The 20,451-nt window shown below is 36.4% G+C and overlaps 1 protein-coding gene across 1 annotated transcript in view; it reads right to left on the bottom strand.

Moving 5' to 3' along the window:
* LOC111151958 (base methyltransferase of 25S rRNA 2 homolog) overlaps positions 1-20,451 on the bottom strand; it is a 108,018-nt gene that overhangs the window by 65,589 nt on the left and 21,978 nt on the right. The window contains 1 exon segment of the mRNA XM_022510203.1: positions 4,021-4,191. Coding sequence (XP_022365911.1) covers positions 4,021-4,191 — 171 coding nt within the window.

Below are 20,451 nucleotides of genomic sequence, written 5' to 3'. Positions count from 1 at the left end.
CTTACACTGTTGGTGGGAATGCAAGCTGGTGTAGCCACTCTGGAAAACAGCATGGAGATTCCTCAAAAAGTTGAAAATAGAGCTACTTTACAACCCAGAAATTGCACTACTGGGTATTCACCCTAAAGATACAAATGTACTGATCCGAAGGGGCACGTGCACTCAAATATTTATAGCAGCAATGTCCACAATAGCCAAACTATGGAAAGAACCTAGATGTCCATCAACAGATGAATGGAAAAAGAAGATTGGTATATATATACAATGGAATACTATGCAGCCATCAAAAGAAATGAAATCTAGTCATTTGCAACGTGGACGGAACTAGAGGGTATTGTGCTGAACAAAATAAGCCAATCAGAGAAAGATAATTATTGCATGATCTCTCTGATATGAGGAATTTGAGAGGCAGAGTGAGGGGTTTGGGGGTTAGGGAAGGAAAAAATGAAACAAGATGGGATTGGGAGGGAGACAAACCATAACAGACTCTTACAAAACAGACTGAGGGTTGCTGGGGGAGTGGTGGAGAGGGTGGTTGGGTTATGGACACTGGGGAGGGTATGTGATATGGTGAGTGCTGTGAAGTGTGTAAACCTAAAGATTCACAGACCTGTACCCCTGTGATAAATAATACATTATATGTTAATAAAAATAATTTAAAAATATATAATGCAGAATGAGTGTTTTAATAGCATGGGAAGAGCAGTTAACAAAATTCTTTATACTACATGGTCTCTATTGTGTAAAAAACAATGCCCATTAAAAAGACTGGAAAGAAATTTGCATAAACTTAACTGGAACTGAGCAGTAATTTTTCTATATCCACAGTCTTCTTTACATGCAAATGTTTTACACTGTCATCTTACTTCATTTGTAGTAAGAAAAATATTCAATAGTGGTTTTAGTACAATATTATAAGTACACTAATAGAACTATTTATAAAAAGGTTTAATATTGGTATCAAAGAGTATCATTTGTTTTGGGAAGTTTGAATTAAGTTCTGGGAAGCAAGATATTTCAAATATAGCCTAATATAATACAGCAACAGTTTATCAGAAAGAGGACATATTGTTCTTTCAACTGCCAGAAAGTAAGACCAAGCATGTATCACTAGGGGAATTTAAACAGTTCTATATGACTAGAATAAAGGCTGCAAAAACGGCAAGAAAAGCAGGAGAAATAATGTTTACACACACGTGTTGGGTTCAGATGGTATATGAAGGAGTCCAGAGTTTTTAGGATGAAGAAAATCTAAACCTAGCCAGGTTAGATAACTTGTTTCAATGTTTAATTTCAATACTAAGTAACTCTTGACCCACAACAACCATATTTGGATACTTTCTTTCAAATACTTAAACCTAACTAATTTTTCTCCTTTAAACTAAACTGTAGGGGCAGCTGGATGGCACCGTCAATTAAGCAGCAGACTCTTGGTTTCTGCTCAGGTGATGATCTCAGGGTTTCAAGATCAAGCCCCATCTTGGGCTCTGCACTCAACATGGGGTCTGCTTCAGATTCTCTTTCTTGATTCTGGCAGGGTAGAAGTGCAAATCCACTCCTTAAGAAACTCCCTTGAGTTTTATACTCAAACAAAGGCAAACAATTTGAGAATTGTTTATTCATTCAAACAAGCTGATCCTAAGTTAAGAATAGTAAGGATCTATTCGCCTAAAGCCACTCTTATCACCCCCACCCCTTGGTTAGTTGGTATAGAAATTCTTCAAGGACAGGGATGGTTATGAAAGTCAACAGCTTCACTGCTGGAAGGGGCTAACTTGATTTGAAGCAAAGGGTCAAAAACCCACACAGAGCATTATCAGTAAAAGTAGAAAACAAACAAAGTCAGCAGCTATGCCAGCCTGAGGTTGCAGCTTTAGTTGGGCTGAGCTACGTGCAGACTGGAGAATTAGTAAAAAATTTAACCAGAAAAGTCCTGAAAATGAGAAAGGCATACAGGTGTTTCGTAAGATCTCCACATAGCCTTGAATGATCTGGAGACTAAGTGAACATGCACAGGAGCTCCAAGAGGGTCTGGTGAAAAGTATATGGTTAGGGAGACTGGAAAACTGCCTAAGTTTTTAAAGCACTCCCTAATCAACATACACCCACTCGTAGAGGGTAGAAGCCTATCTGGCTTGAGATATTCGAGTAGAACCTGTGCTATCAATGACCACTAAGCTATGCAGAGGAAACAAGCCTAAAAAATAAAAATGACAATACCATACAAGCTGCAAAGGCAGATCCCACAGATTAAGCCCTAGCAAATTACTAAAAAACCACCACCACCACCCTACTTTGGGGGAAAACCCCAAATGAGAGTTTCTACAATGTATTATCAAAAATACATTGGGTAACTTTTAACAAAATAATTATGAGACATACAAACAAAAACAGGAAAGTGTGGTCCATACCCAAGAAAAACAGTAGTAAATAAAAAATGACTCTGAGTAAGTAAGCTCAAATGTTGAATTTAACAAAGACTTCAAATTAACTATTATAAAAATGTTCCAAGAATTGAAAGAAAACATGTTTAGAGAAGTAAAGGAAAATATGATGACAGTGATACAACAAGTAAGGTAATCTCAACAGTAAAATAGTATAAAAAAGAACCATATAGAAATTCAAGGGTTGATATTTTCTAGATGTACCTATCTTTGATAGCAGTGTAACTATATTTTTATATTGTCATTTTAAAAATATTCAAGAATGTTCATAACACTCTGAGTTACAGGATGTTCAGTAACATCCTGCTTTGTAAGCTCTGCAGTAACCTTTGCAAAAAGGTAAAAAAAGATGCCTTAATCCTTTCCTACTGAACTAATCAAATGTATTCAATTAATTTTCAAATGAAACTGCTTACAACTGATTAGAGAGTATTGTCAACATGGTGTAAAATCAAAGTAGCCAGAGGTAACACTATGTTCGATATCTATAAAATTAAATTGTTAAGAAGCTAATACATTTTATTTTCATGGTTAGCTTTCAGTGTCTATCAAGAATGTTTCTAGAATTATTCAAGTGTCGCATTTTCAAGAGATTAATAAAGTATTACTTGATACTACAAATCAATTCTGGTACTAAGGTATATAAATAATTTTAATACTACTATTCATTAGATTATAATACGTATGTGCTTATATATATAAATATAGAACAAAATACTATTCACCCATAAAAAAGAATGAAATCCTGCCATTTTTAGTAACATGGATGGATCTTCAGGCCATTATGCTAAGTGAATTAAGTCAGAGAAAGACAATCTAAGACAAATACTTATACATGGAATCTAAGAGAAACTAAACTCATAGAAACAGAGATGTGACCATGGTTACCAGAGGGGGTGATAAGGGTTGGAGTAGAGAAATTGGGTGAAAGATACAAACTTCCAGTTATATGTAAGTTAAAGGGATGAACGGTATACCATGACGACTATAGTTAACACTACACTGTATATTTCAAAGTTGCTAAAAGAATGGATCTTAAAAGTTTTCACAAGAAAAAAAAATTCTAACTGTGAGGTGATGGATAGTAACCAAACTGGAAAATATCCAATTACTTACTAAATAAGTAAAATTTGAGCCTATGCATACATATATTACTAGTAGGCAGATTTTCCTATTAATGATAAAACAATGGCAACTGGCTCTATTAATAATCTTCCATTATTCCTTGTGATTTCTTAATTAGTGGATACCGACTTTAAATTAAACACAGTTTAAAATGGATTTTGTTATTTTGATTCTTTGCATTCCCGTAAGAGTAATTACATTTAAGAAACTATTCTTTCTCATTTTTCCTGAATACAATCTATTAAAGAACCACTAGTTTTCCAGATATCCCTTAAAATTTATGCTCGTTTTCTACCTAGTAATATTACAAATATGTATTTTTCAGCCTAATCTATTACCAGGGGAGCAAGCAAACAGCCCACTACTTATGGTAAATCATTACGCTATTTTACATTATTTATACAGCTATCCAGGATGACGTTAATAACTGGAATAGAAAAAGTATACTTACTCAGTTATAAATTCAGGGTTTGTAAAGCTAAGGTTGGTTAAATGACCTTCAAGTTTAGAAGACTCGTGTGTATTTAAGGCTGGAGTGGTCTTAGTGGCGAGTACAGCTCTTTTTTCATCTTTTTCAAGTGCTTTTCTCTTCCCACCATTTTGGAAATATTCTCTGCATACACTACAAGGCAAAATAAAATTATATTTTAAAACACTAAATATAAATATAAAACAAAGTGGGAAAACATTAGCCTTTATTAATCAAAATGAGAAATTTCAATTACAAATTCTTACTTTGAAAATGTCACATAGAGGGGCACCTGGGTGGCTCAGTGGGTTAAAGCCTCTGCCTTTGGCTTAGGTCATGATCCCAGGGTCCCGGGATCAAGCCCCACATCAGCCCCACATGGGGCTCTCTGCTGGGCAGGGAGCCTGCTTCTCTCCCTCTCTGCCTGCCTCTCTGCCTACTTATGATCTCTCTGTCAAATACATAAATTTAAAAAAAAAAAAAAAAGAAAGAAAATTTCACATAGAGGTTAAGTTTGAGCACCTGTAGCACCTTTAACTACCATACAACAAAGCATAATCATAGATTATATTTAATAAATAAAGAGTATGTTGGAGTGCCTGGGTGGCACAGTTGGTTCACATCTGATTTGGTTTCAGCTCAGGTGGTGACCTCAGGGTCGTGAGATTGGCCCTGTGCCAGGCTCCGTGCTCAGCAGAGCCTGCTTTGGATTCTCTCTCCCTCTGTCTCTCCCACTTGTGTGCTCTCAATCTCATTAAAAAAAAAAAAAAAAAAAAAGTATGTTTTCAAGGGTACTGATGTGCCTGTATGTTTTGCTGAACTGTATTCTTAACTAAAACATAAGTTCCTCCAGAAAAGCTTAGATAACTCTGCTATTCAGTGAGAGCATACAAAAAGAATAGTCATTACAGTTAATTCTGAGCCAGCTTTGCTGGTGATAGACAGATATCCTAAGAGTTGTTTCTTAGATCCCTGCTGGTTTATGAAAACAAAGTCAGGATGTCAACATATTAAGAATCATTAATCTTATTTGCTGTGAGAGAAGGGAACAAAAATCTAGTTCAGGTAAAAATGGTACTGTCATTACAGGTAAACATTCAGAGAACAAAAGTTTAAATGTAAGAGTGGTTTCTGTAACACCTGGAAATTATTCTTAACCATTAACAAGAGATCATTCCTGCTTGTCCCAATTCTTTCACTATTAAAATTAAGTGTTTTTGAAGGTCTGTCATTTTAAGCTCATACAGTTTAGAACACAACAGGTTGCTATCCAGAATCAGAAACTGATGATTGACATAACCTTATAAACAATTTTCTTCATACCTAATACAATTTTAGAGTGAATATAGTAGGGTACCATGCCTGGATATGTAATAGGACAGCAAACATGAATCACAGAATCAAATCAAATATTTATTAGCTATTAAAGAAAGGAATCTTTTTTTTTTTTTAAAGATTTTATTTATTTATTTGACAGACAGAGATCACAAGTAGGCAAAGAGGCAGGCAGAGAGAGGGAGGAAGGGAAGCAGGCACCCTGCTGAGCAGAGAGCCCGATGTGGGGCTTGATCCCAGGACCCTGGGATCATGACCTGAGCCGAAGGCAGCGGCTTTAACCCACTGAGCCACCCAGGCGCCCCTAAAGAAAGGAATCTTAAGGTAAAACAGACTAATCTAGCTCTGGCCCTTGAGTTTACACTGTGACAGGAAATACACATATGAAAACATATAATTATAAATATAAATATAATTATAAACATATATATAAACATATAATTATCAAAGCTACTTAAAATGTAGGAGAATGGAATCTTAAAAAATTTTCTTTTTAGATCTTTAAAACACATTATTAGTACATAGAGATCATATTTGAACAAAGCTAGACTATTTTTCTCCACAGACACTGCTTGGTGAATTTCTAGAAATATATGGCAAGAGAAGAATTGAATCATTAACTTAAAACTGGTTTCTGCAAGCAGAGCTATGGTCTAATGCCCATCTCTCCTCACACTTAAAGGATGCTATTCATTCAACTTTAGTTTTCTTAGTAACTACTATGAAGACTTAGAAAAAAAAGACTTCTTTAATTTTTCCTATGTAGACTTAGTTTTGATTCTTATATACAGGAGTTAAAACCTATTCTTCATAAATCAAATACTTATTAAATATTAAGAACAGAGAGCTCCCATGTGCCAGGCACATCTGTGATGTGAAAACAAATTGAAGAAGTCACTGCTGTCCCCAGGGAGTTCAGACTAATGATGACAATTATACAACAATAAAGAAAACAAAATTGATAAAGATAAAATACAATTGATAAACAACCCAATCAGTAATATACGCTGACTTTAAAAATATGAGTAGGAATAAATCAGGCAAGGAAGAATGTTAATTTAGGGGTAAGTGCTTTCCTGGCTGAGAGAATAGTATGAGTAAAAGCACAGAAAATAAAAAGCATCATGGATCCTGCAGAGATGGACACCCATTCAAGGTACGTGAAATGTAAAGTGCCGAGTAGAAAACGGATGGATGGACTCACAAGTACAAATGCCCGGAGGCCAACACAAATATAGCAGGGAAAGGTAACTAGTTGATACTGGAGTAATAAGTAAGCCTCAGATCTGGCAAGATTAAAAGGCTAATTTAAAGATGTAGACTTTAGACATCTAATTTAATGACAGAAAGCAGTTTACAGATTTCCTGGGGTGGGGCTAAAACTGCAAAAGTGCTGAATGGAGCTTTTTAATGTGATGGAAATACTGACAGTAGTGGTGGTTACAGAAGTGTAAAAATTGTCCATATCCACTGAATTGTATGCTAAAATGGGTGCCATTTTATTGTATATAATTAAACCTCAGTAAAATTGGTAAAAAATGTAGCCTTTATAACCCTAGAATGAATACTAAAAACAATGCCTCTCCAATATGTAACATTTCACTAAGGCATGAAACAAAGAGTAAAGAGCTTGCTTACCTTTCTATTGGGTAGCACCATATACAACTACTGATATTCAAGAATTCTTGAATTATAAAAATAGCAATTTTACATGGTTTAACGTCATAGTTATCTAGAAACTTCGTAGCAAAATACTTAGAGAGCTAGAATTCCAGATTCTCATAAAATATCAGCCATCTAAATTCCAATCTCCCTATACACTTTCCAAAGAACATACAGATATTTCAGTGTAGCACATACACATAAAAGCACATACAGTTCATGCCTATGGCATAACTAGGAACCAGAACAGCACTTCATTTTAGATGTAACTGGAAAATAAAAACCAGAGGCCAACTGAATTGGCTTTGGAGTTCCCCAAAGTACAGTCAGATGAGGACTCTATAAAAGAGGGTAAGATATCATGGAGTATTAAAAGTGGCAAAAAACCAGATTAAAACCAGTAAGATATACCATCCAAGAGAGGGGTCCAAGAGAGAGGAAATTTTAAGAAAAGATTTGGGACATTGTGAACTAGAGCATTAGCCACTGGAAGGTCAAGAGGACAATATACACAGACATACACAAAAAGTATATGTCACCAAAAAGAAGAGCCTTGAAAAGACTGCTTCTGGGGAAGAAAAGAGGCACCTTGAATAAAGGAGGTATCTCTGGAGACTTGGTGATAAAGGAAAAAAATGAAGCAATTAAGGAAAATGAGATGTTATAATCTACACATAGTAAGAAAATCATACGTCAGACCAAAAGAGGACAATATTTATTAAGGGAACCATACTTTTGTATTTGTAGCAAACAAGCAAGGTTCTTTGGATTTAAAGAACAGAGTAATCCACACAAACTCCTATCTACCCACCTACAGACACTCTAACATAATAGACAAATACATGAAAGAAATGCCCAATGAACCCAGAAACCAGAAAAGGTTCTATTAGAGGGAAAGAGAAAAATAATCAAAACTTTTCAGTGAATGAAAATTCTCAAAAACACAGAGCCAAAAACAGCCATAAAAGAGAAAAATACTAACACTTTAATATTAATTACACATAATTTAGTAAGCAACTGCAGATATGAAAGAACTTTTCAAATCTGAAATAAAACTGAGAGCAAAAAGGAATGGAGAGATATTCCATAAATATGGACAGAAAGATACAATACAGTCACAACAGCAGTCTTTCCCAAATTGATCTACAAATTCAATACAATCCCAATCAAAATCACAGCAAATTATTTTGTGGATACCAACAAACCAATTTTGAAGTTTATATGGAGAGGTAAAAGATCCAGAATAGCCAATACAATATTGAAGGAGAAAAACAAAGTTGGAGGACTGACCACTATCTGACTTCCTATAACTTACTATAAAGTTACAGTGATCAGAACGGTGTGGTGTTGGTGAAAGAATGGACAACTAGATCCATGGAACAAAAGAGCAAAGCAATACAATGGGGGTAAAGACAGTCTTTTCACCAAATGATGCTGGGATGACAACTAAATACTAAAAAATGAACCTAAACATAGACATTACACCCTTCACAACAATTTACTCAAAATGGATCACAGTAAAACACAAACCTACAAACTCTTAAAAGGTTTTATAAATTTCCTAGGAGAAAATCTGGGTGACCCTGGGCTTGGCAATGACTTTTGTGATATAACACCAAAGTCAAGATCCATGAAAGAAAGAATTGAGAATTAGACTTCATTAGAATTAAAAACTGCTCTGCAGAAGAGAATGAGAGAATGAGAAAAGAATGAGAACACAAACCACAGACTGGGAGAAAATCCCTGCAAAGGCATAGCTGATGAAGGACTCCTATCTGAAATATACGAAGAACTCTTAAATCTTAATAATAAGAAAACAAACAACCTAGTTTAAAAATAAGCAAAAAAAAAAAAAAAAAAAACCTGAATAGATACCTTACCACAGAAGATATACAGATAGGAAATAAGCATATGAAAAGATGCTCCAGGTCATATGTCATTAGCGAAATGCAAATTAAAATTGCAATATACTACTACACACAAATAGCATAGACAAAATCCTGAACATCAAAACCACCAACTGCTGATAAAGATGTGGGGCAACAAGAACTCTTATTCATTACTAGTGGGAATACAAAGTGAAAAACTAAACATATTTTTACCATACAATACAGCAATCACACTCCTTGATATTTGCCCCCCACAAAATGAAAACTCACTTCCACACAAAAACCTGCAGATGGATGTTTACAGCAATTTTATTCATAAATGCCAAAACTTGGAAGCAATCAAGATGTCCTTTAGTAGGTGAATAAAGAAAGAACTTGTGGTATAGCAAAACAATGGATTATTACTTGGTGCTAAAAAGAAATGAGCTATTGAGCCATAAAAAGATAATGAAGAACCTTAAATGCACATTATTAAGTGAAAGATGTCAATATGAAAAGGCTATATATTGTGATTCCAACTTTTTAACATTCCAAAAGGCAGAGAACTATGGAAAGAGTTAAAAACATCTGTGGTTGTCAGGAGTATGGGGAAAGAAGGGATATGCAGATAAAGCAGAAAGGATTTTTAGGGCAGTGAAAATATTCTGTGTGATACTATACTGGTGAATACTTATCATTATACATTTGTCAAAACCCACAGAATATACAACACCAAAAGCAAACCCTAATGTAAACAAACTATGGACTCCAGATGATAATGATATGTCAATGTGGTTCATCAATTACAATAAATGTACCACTCTAGTGTACCACTATGTTGATAGTGGAGGATTCTGTGCATATGTGTGGGCTGGGTGTACATGGAAATTGTGCTTTCTGCTCAATATTGCTGTGACCCTAAAATTGCACTAAAAAATAAAGTTTACTTGAAAGGAAAAAACCCTCAGTTCAGAACAGATCTCACATGCCTCCTGATGTAATACACTGAGGACACAATATCACCTATGTGATATTCCTGCTAATATGCTTAAATCTAATCACAAAGAAACAACCATACAAATCCAAACTGAGAGTCTATAAAATTTGTAAAATATTATAAAAGAAAAAGAAAAAAAAGAGATTCCACTTATGAAGGAAATCATATGGTGTTGTTTTTCTCTGACTTATTTTGCTTAACAAGAGAACAAACTGAGAGTTGCTGGAGGGAAGGTGGGTAGAAGGATGGGCTAAATGGGTGATGGGTGGGGCACCTGGGTGGGCTCAGTTGGCTAAGGTGGTGGGCTCCCTGCTCAATGGGGAGTCTGCTTTTCTCTTGCTGCCCCTTACCCCACTCATGCTTGCTCTCTAATAAATAAAATCTTAAAAAAAAAAAAAAAAGAGCACTTAGGTGATTCACTCCATTAAGTGGTTGACTCTTGATTTCTGCTCAGTCCTGGGATCAAGCCCAATGCACCTGGAAGTTGGCTTCAGGATTCTCTCTCTGCTCCTCCCCTAGCTCACACACACCTTCTCTCTCTCTCCCTCCCACTCTCTCTCAAATAAATAAATAAATCTTTATGGGGTGCTTGGGTGGCTCAGTTGGTTAAGCGTCTGCCTTTGGATCAGGTCATGATCTTGGGGGTCCTGGGATTGAGTCCTGTGTCAGGCTCTCTGCTCAGTGGGGAGTAGGCTTCTCCCTCTCCCTCTCCCTCTGTGTACTCATTCTCACTCTTGCTCTTTCTCAAATAAATAAAATCTTTAAAAAATTTTTAAATAAATAAATCTCTAAAAAATGACTATAATCTTAAATAAATAAATAAATAAATAAATAAATAAAATGGGTGATGGGTATTAAGGAGGGCATCTGTTGTGAGGAGCATAGGGCGTTATTTTTAAGTGATGAATCACTAAATTCTACTCCTGCAACTAATATTATACTATATGTTAACTAACTAGAATTAAATAAAAACTTGAAACAAAAAAAAAAAAAAAAAAGAGAGAGAGACAGAGAGAAAGAAAGAGGAAGAGGGAAAGCTAGAGAATTTGCCTTAACTAAGTGCAATGACACAATTTAAAGTATTAGGAATGAAAGTCTTCTGATTTCTGCAACTGACTCCCAAACAGTTCAGCAGAGAATGAAGGGGAAAAGAGGAGAGGGTAGGGAGAAAATGGAAAGAAGACAGAAAATAAGACTAAAGCAGAGAAACATTGTTTTCAAAAGCTGAAGGAAAGAAGGTGTGAGTCAAGGATTTTCATCTAGCTAAGCTGTGCACTTTGTAACAAAACTATAGAAGGACAGCTTTTGGCATGTAAGAACTCAGGGAACATCATAGTTGCAAGCTGTTCTTAAAGAATTTACTGAAAGATGAATTTCATCCATGAGATGATTGAGAAATGTTAATGAAGAGACTGGTAATGAATAAAAAAGGGAAACTTTATAATGCTGAAGGCCACAATTTCCAAAGAAAATGCAATAGTTATGAATATTTATGTGCCATTTATCATAGCAGCCATCTTCACAAAGCAGAAACTCCATGAGATGCATGGAGAAATAGACACAACTAACAACAGGGAACTTTAAGACACAATTTAATCAACTGAATGAATATTAGGCAAGAGCAGAAAAGCCTGAAGGAGCAGAATAAAGTTTATCTTATTAACATAACAAACTTTGCTCTCTAATAGAAAGTATAGCTTCTTTTCGAGCGCACACTGAATATTCATAAAAATTACCATACATATGTATTATGTCATGAAGAAAACCACAGTAAGAGTCACAGAAAAAAAACAAAACAGATGAAATCATCCAATCATAATGCAATAAAAGTAGAACAAAATAAAACAAAAAGTCCTTCACCTATAAATTTAAATCCATTAATATAATTCACTGTATTCATAAATTTACAGAACCTCATATTCATTTCCACAGATGCTGAAAGGACATTCAGCAAATTCAACACCTATTCCTAATAAAAACACTCAGTAAAATAGGCATTGGTGAGTACTTCCTAACCGTAAAATTATACATACGTATCAGTCAAAAAGCCAGTAATGTTTTTAATGGCGACACACCAAACACATTATTGCTAAATGAATAAGGCAAAGGTATGCAACAGACAACAGAAAAAAGCATTGGTCAAAAGAACTAGAGAGAAAGAGAAGAGGAGTCAAGATGGCAGACGAGTAGCAGACTGAGACGACATCAGGTCACAGGAGTTCAGCTAGATAGTTATCAAACCATTCTGAACACCTACAAACCCAACAGGAGATCAACGAGAAGAGCAACAATTCTAGAAACAGAAAATCGACCACTTTGTGAAAGGTAGGCCTTGTGGAGAAGCCAATTCGAAGCTACGGGAAGACAGACCACGGGGGTGGGGTTGGCTCCCAGCAAGCGGTGGAGCAACGAAGCACAAAATCCGAACTGTTAGAAGTCTGCTCCACTGAGGGACATCGCTCCAGAGCGGGGGTGGAGCCCTCATGGGGACAGTGTGGTCTCAGGTCCCGCAGGGTCACAGAAGGATGGGGGTGTCTTGACTGTAGCAGAGCTCACAGAGCAGGGAAACCAACTACAGAGTGAGCTCTAAGCTTGGGGTTACCTTAAACTGTGATCCACAGCACAGCAGAGCAGGAACACCACAAGTGGCCAATCTAGAGACTCACCTTCCTTCTCTGGAGGCAGGAGTCTGCTGGGATTGGAGACTCCAAACGCGCTGTGTGTCAGAGACAGAAACGCTCCGTCACAGGCCAGGTGAGCTCGGAGTGTGGCCAGAGACGAGGGAGATGGGAGTGATTGACCACCCTTCTCCGAAGGCAAGGAAGAGGGGGGCCCCGAGCTCTCAGCTCCTCCCGGCCAGAGACTGGGAGGCCGCCATTTTCATTCCCATCCTCCTGAGCTCTATGGAAACCGTTCAGGTAACAAAGGTTCCCGAGAGTGAACCTGAGCAAATTAATTAGCCCGCCCCCTGGAAAGGGCTGCGCAATTCTGCCTTGGGCAAAGACATTTCAAATTCACTGCAACAGGCACCTCCCGCAGAAGATGAGCAAGAACAGCCAGCCAAGACCAAGCTTACTGACCAAGGAGAACAGAGGAATTTCAGAGGAGGAGAAAGCAAAGCATGGAATTCATGGCTTTCTCCCCATGATTCTTCAGTCTTGCAAAGTTAATTAAATTTCTTTAATTTTATTTTTTTCTTATTCTAATTTTTTTAACTTTTCCTCTTTCCTTTTTTAACATTTTTAACTAGTTTATCTTAACAATACCTTTCTTAAAAAAATCTTTTTGTAAACCTTCATTATCATAGAAATATTTTATCCTTCATTGTATCTACCTTTATTTTTTGTATACATATAGGGCTTTTTCTTATAAAAAACTTTGGGATACAACAGATCAAAATATACCCTAAATCTAGCACAGGGCTTTGTTCTAGTCTCCAGCCCGAGCAAATTCTCTCCACTTTCTTTTTTTTTCTTTTTCCAACCAACTTATCTTACCAATTCCTTTCTCAGAATTTATTTTTATCTTCATCTTTACAGTCATATTCCATCCCTTCATCATGTTTACTCTTATTTTGGTATATATATGTTCTTCTTTCTTTAAAATGTTGGGAGGTAGTTTCTTCTGAGACCAAAATAAACCCAAAATCAACTTGGTGGCTCTGTTCTATTCACCAGTCTAATATAAATGTATGTATGTATGTATGTGTATATAAATTATATATATGTACATATATTATAGATATTTTATATATATATATATATATGCATTTTTAAATTTCTTTTTAACCCCTTTTTTCTCCCCCCCGATTTGGGATCTCATCTGATTTGCTTAGTGTACATTTCTCTGGGGTCTTTGCCACCCTTTTAGTATTTTATTCTCTCGTTCATATATTCTTATCTGGATAAAATGACAATGCGGAAAAACTCACCACAAAATAAAGAATAGTAAGTACTGAAGGCCAGGGACCTAATCATTATGGACATTAAGAATATGTCAGAATTAGTTTTCAGAATGACAATTCTCAAGGTGCTAACTGGGCTCGAAAAAGGCATGCAATATATTAGAGAAACTCTGTCTGGAGAAATAAAAGCCCTTTCTGGAGAAATAAAAAACCTAAAATGTAACCAATTTGGAATAAAAAAAGCTATTAATAAGGTGCAATAAAAAACGGAGGCTCTTACTGCTAGGATAGATGAGGCAGAAGAGAGAATTAGTGATATAGAAGACCAAATGATGGAGAATAAAGAAGCTGAACAAAAGAGAGACAAACAACTACTGACCCACGAGGGGAGAATTTGAGAGGTAAGTGATACCATAAGATGAAACAGTATTAAAATAATGGGGATTCCAGAAGAAGAGGAAAGAGAGAGGGGGGCAGAAGGTATATAGGAGCAAATTATAGTGGAGAATTTCCCTAATATGGCAAAGGGAACAACCAATAAAATCCAGGAGGCACAGAGAACCCCCTCAAAATCAATAAAAATAGGTCCATACTCCATCATCGAATAATAAAACTTACAAGTCTTAGTGACAAAGAGAAAATCCTGAAAGCACCTCAGGACAAGAAGACTGTAACATACAATGATAAAAATATTAGATTGGCAGCAGACCTATCCACAGAGACCTATTTGGCAGGCCAGAAAGAACTGGCATGATATATTCAGAGCACTAAATGAGAAAAACATGCAGCCAAGAATATAATATCCAGCTAGGCTATCACTGAAAATAGAAGGAGAGATAAAAAGCTTCCAGGACAAACAAAAACTAAAAGAATTTGTAAAAACCAAACCAGCTCTACAGGAAATATCGAAAGGGGTCCTCTAAGCAAAGAGAGAGCCTAAAAGTAGTAGACCAGAAAGGAACAGAGACAATATACAGTAGCAGTCACCTTACAGGCAATACAATGGCACTAAATTCATATCTCTCAATACTTACCCTGAATGTAAATGGGCTAAATGCCCCAATCAAAAGACACAGGGTATCAGAATGGATAAAAAACCAAAACCTATCAATATGCTCTCTACAAGAAACTCATTTTAGACCCAAAGAAACCTCCAGATTTAAAGTGACAGGGTGGAAAACAATTTACCATGCTAATGGACATAAAAGAAAGCTGGGGTGGCAATCCTTATATCAGATCAATTAGATTTTAAGCCAAAGACTATAATAAGAGATGAGGAAGGACACTATATCATACTCAAAGGGTCTGTTCAACAAGAAGATCTAACAATGTTAAATATCTATACCCCTAACATGGGAGCAGCTGACTATATAAACCAAATAAAAACAAAATCAAAGAAACACATTGACAATAAGACAATAATAGTAGGGGATTTTAACACTCCCCTCACTGAAATGGACAGATCATCCAAAGAAAAGATCAACAATGAAATAAAGGCCTTAAATGACACACTGGACCTGACAGACATCACAGATATATTCAGAACATTCCATCCCAAAGCAAAAGATTACACATTCTTCTCTAGTACACATGGAACATTCTTCAAAATAGATCACACCATGGTCACACATCAGGCTTCAATTGGTACCAAAAGATTGGTATCGATCCCTGCATATTTTCAGACCACAATGCTCTGAAGCTAGAACTCAGCCACAAGAGGAAAGAACTCAAATACCTGGAGGCTAAAGAGCATACTACTAAAGAATGAATGGGTCAACCAGGAAATTAAAGAAGAATTGAAAAACTTCATAGAAACAAATGATAATGAGAACACAACTGTTCAAAATCTGTGGGACACAGCAAAGGCGGTCCTAAGAGTAAAGTATATAGCGATACAAGCCTTTCTCAAGAAACATGAAAGGTCTCAAGGACACAACCTAACCCTACACCTAAAGGAGCTGGAGAAAGAACAGCAAAGAAAGCCTAAACCCAGCAGCAGAAGAGAAATCATAAAGATCAGAGCACAAATCAATGAAATAGAAACCAAAAGATTAATAGAACAAATCAACGAAACTAGGAGTTGATTCCTTGAAAGAATTAATGAGATTGATAAACCTCTGGTCAGACTTATCAAAAAGAAAAGAGAAAGGACCCAAGTTAAAAAAGATCATGAATAAAAGAGGAGAGATCACAACCAACACCAAAGAAATACAAACAATTATAAGAACATATGATGAGCAATATTATGCCAGCAAATCTGACAATCTGGAAGAAATGGATGCATTCCTAGAGACATATAAACTACCAAAACTGAACCAGGAAGAAATAGAAAACCTGAACAGACCCATAACCAGTAAGGAGATTGAAGCAGTCATCAAAAATCTCCCAACAAACAAGAGCCCAGAGCCAGATGGCTTCCCGGGGGAATTGTCCCAAACATTTAAAGAAAAATTAATACCTATTCTCCTGACACTGTTCCAAAAAATAGAAATGGAAGGAAAACTTCCGAACTCATTTTATGAGGCCAGCATTACCTTGATCCCAAAACCAGACAAAGATCTCATCAAAAAAGAGAATTACAGACCAATATTCTTTTTTTTTTTTAATTTATTTATTTGACAGACAGAGATCACAAGTAGGCAGAGAAGCAGACAGAGAGAGAAGAGGAAGCAGGCTCCCCGCTGAGCAGAGAGCCCGATACGGGGCTCGATCCCAGGACCCTGGGATCACGACCTGAGCTGAAGGCAGAGGCTTTAACCCACTGAGCCACCCAGGTGCCCCCAGACCAATATTCTTGATTAACACTGATACGAAAATTCTCACCAAAATACTAGCCAAAAGGATCCAACAGTACATTAAAAGGATGATTCATCATGACCAAGTGGGATTTGTTCCTGGGCTGCAAGGTTGGTTCAACATCTGCAAATCAATCAATGTGATACAATACATTAATAAAAGAAAGAACAAGAACCATGTGATACTCTTAATAGATGCTGAAAAAGCATTTGACAAAGTACAGCATCCTTTCCCTTCCTGATTAAAACTCTTTAAAGTGTAGGAACAGAAGGTACATAACTCAGTATCGTCAAAGCCATCTATGAAAAACCCACAGCGAATACCATTCTCAATGGAGAAAAACTGAGAGCTTTTCTGCTAATGTCAGAAACACGACAGGGATATCCACTATCACCACTGCTATTCAATGTACTACTAGAAGTCCTATCCTCAGCAATCAGACAACAAAAGAAACTAAAGGCATCCAAATCGGCAAAGAAGAAGTCAAACTATCACTCTTTGCAGAATGATATGATACTTTGGAAAACCCAAAGACTCCACTCCACAACTGCTAGAACTCATATAGGAATTCAGTAAAGTGGCAGGATATAAAATCAATGCACAGAAATCAGTTGCATTTCTATACACCAACAACAAGACAGAAGAAAGAGAAATTAAGGAATCAATCCCATTTACAATGGCACCCCAAACCATCAGATACCTAGGAATAAACCTAACCAAAAAGGCAAAGAATCTGTACTCAGAAAACTATATAAAGTACTCATGAAAGAAATTGAGGAAGACACAAAGAAATGGAAAAATGTTCCATGCTCATGGATTGGAAGAACAAATATTGTGAAAATGTCTATGCTACCTAAAGCCATCTACACATTTAATGCAATCCCTATCAAAATACCATCAATTTTTTCGAAGAAATGGAACAAATAATCCTAAAATTTATATGGAACCAGAAAAGACCCCGAATAGCCAGAGGAATGTTGAAAAGGAAAGCCAAAGTCGGTGGCATCACAATTCCAGACTTCAAGCTCTATTACAAAGCTGTCATCATCAACACAGTATGGTACTGGCACAGAAACAGACACATAGATCATGGAACAGAAGAGAGAGCCCAGAAATAGACCCTCAACTCTATGGTCAACTAATCTTCGACAAAGCAGGGAAGAATGTCCAATGGAAAAAAGACAGTCTCTTCCACAAATGGTGTTGGGAAAACTGGACAGCCGTGTGCAGAAAAATGAAACTGGACCATTTCCATACACCACACACAAAAATAGATTAAAAATGGATGAAGGGCCTCCATGTGAGAAAGGAATCCATCAAAATCCTTCAGGAGAACACAGGCAGCAACCGCTTCGACCTCAGCCGCAGCAACTTCTTCCTAGAAACATCACCAAAGGCAAGGGAAGCGAGGGCAAAAATGCACTATTAGGACTTCATCGAGATCAAAAGCTTTTGCACAGCAAAGGAAACAGTCAACAAAACCAAAAGACAACTGACAGAATGGGAGAAGATATTCGCAAATGACATTATCAGATAAAGGGCTAGTATCCAAAATCTATAAAGAACTTACCAAACCAACACCCAAAGAACAAATAACCCAATCAAGAAATGCACAGAGGACATGAACAGACATTTCTGCAAAGAAGATATTCAGATGGCCAGCAGACACATGAAAAAGTGCTCCATATCACTCGGCATCAGGGAAATACAAATCAAAACCACAGTGAGATACCACCTCACACCAGTCAGAATAGCTAAAATTAGTAAGTCAGGAGACAACAGATGCTGATGAGAATGCAGAGAAAGGGGAACCCTCCTACACTGTTGGTGGGAATGTAGGCTGGTGCAGCCACTCTGCAAAACAGCACAGAGGTTCCTCAAAAAGTTGAAAATAGAGCTACCCTATGACCCAGCAATCGCACTAGTGGGTATTTACCCTAAAGATACAAATGTAGTGATCCAAGGGGGCACGTGTACCCCAATGTTTACAGCAGCAATGTCCACAATAGCCAAACTATGGAAAGAACCTAGATGTCCATCAACAGATGAATGGATAAAGAAGATGTGGTATATATACACAATGGAATACTATGCAGCCATCAAAAGAAATAAAATCTTGCCATTTGCAACGATGTGGATGGAACTAGAGGGTATTGTGTTGATGAAATAAGTCAATCAGAGAAAGACAATTATCATATGATCTCTCTGATATGAGGAATTTGAGAGGCAGAGTGAGGGGTTTGGGGGATAGGGAAGGAAAAAATGAAACACGATGGGATTGGGAGGGAGACAAACCATAAGAGACTCTTAATCTTACAAAACAGACTGAGGGTTGCTGGGGGTGGTGGTAGAGAGGGTGGTTGGGTTATGGACACTAGGGAGGGTATGTGATATGGTGAGTGCTGTGAAGTGTGTAAACCTGACGATTCACAGACCTGTACCCCTGGGGCAAATAATACATGTTAGTAAGAGAAAAAAAATTAAAAGAAAAAGGGAAAAAACAAACAAATAAACCAAAAAGAACTAGAGAGAAAGAAAGAAAATACTGTATAGTTACAGATGAGTTTACCTAGACAACCCAAAAGAATCTGTAAGAAACTAATATCAACAGTAAGACAATTCAGTAAAACAAGATGTAAAACATACAAAAATTAAAAGCGTCTGTATATATAATATACATGTATATTGTATGCATTGTATATACATGTATATTATATATATATATATATATATATATATGTCTTTCTTAATATAATGGAAGGGAAGATCATATTTACAACAGCAATAAAATGATAAATGCACATAACCCATATTCAGAAAATTGTAAGATACTATTGAACAACTCAAAAGCAGAGTGGATCAAATGGAAAGATACATAACTTTTTCATGGACATGATTCAACATTACAAAGATGTCAGTTTTCTGCAGTTATTAAAAAATTTAATGTAAATCCAATAAAAATAAAAACTTTTTTACAAATTGAGTTATAAGAGTTGGTTCTAAAATACATGCCAAAACAACAACAACAAAAAAAAAAGGAAAAGGAGAGAAGAAGAATCAAGAAAATCCTCAGAAGGAAGAGAAGGAAGTACAGGTGGTGGGGTGGGGTAGGGAGATGATGTTATAGAGTAACATAGATTAAATAATAGAGACAATGAAAAGCAACAAAGTCCTAAAACAGAACCAACTCTAGCATACAGTTGGCCAATTTGGCATATAAATGTCATGCCAAATCACTGCAGAAAAGGGGGACTTTTTCATAAATCATGTTGGGGAAATGGATAATTACTTGGTGGTAGGAGTTAGAGCTATACTTCCCAACAAATACCAGAATGAATTCCAAACAGGTCAGAGATCTAAACGTAAAAAATGGTATCATTCAATTACCAGAAGAAAACTAGTGAGTAAATGAGTAAACTACTATTAGGAATTCTTATAGTCTGGGAATCAGAAGAGCTTTTCTAAGACAACTGAAATCTGGAAGAAATGAAAGAGGTACATATCTGACTATGTAAAAACAATTCTTCTACATGGCAAAACAAAAACCTGCATGGCAAAAGATATAAAGAGTCAAAGAAAAAGGGCACATGTCTGTAAATCATATTAAAAACTATGAAAAAAAAAAAAAAAACAAGAGGAACCAAAAGGAATGGGAAAAAAAAGTATCCAAAACATAAACACGTAACTCACAAAAAAGGGTAATTAATTTTTAAATATGTGAAACATACTAACCTCACTCACAAGAGAAAAAAAAACCAGAGATACCAGTTCCCACCTATCAAACTGGCAAAACTTTAAAAGGTAGGTGAGACTGTGAAGAAATAGGTATTTTTGTTTTTTGCTGGTGGAAC

Source organism: Enhydra lutris, unplaced genomic scaffold, assembly GCF_002288905.1.
Source record: "Enhydra lutris kenyoni isolate GAN:26980312 unplaced genomic scaffold, ASM228890v2 scaffoldscaffold27, whole genome shotgun sequence".
NCBI lineage: Eukaryota > Metazoa > Chordata > Mammalia > Carnivora > Mustelidae > Enhydra > Enhydra lutris.
Note: the sequence above shows the minus strand (reverse complement) of the source record. Positions and strands in the feature narration are given on the sequence as shown.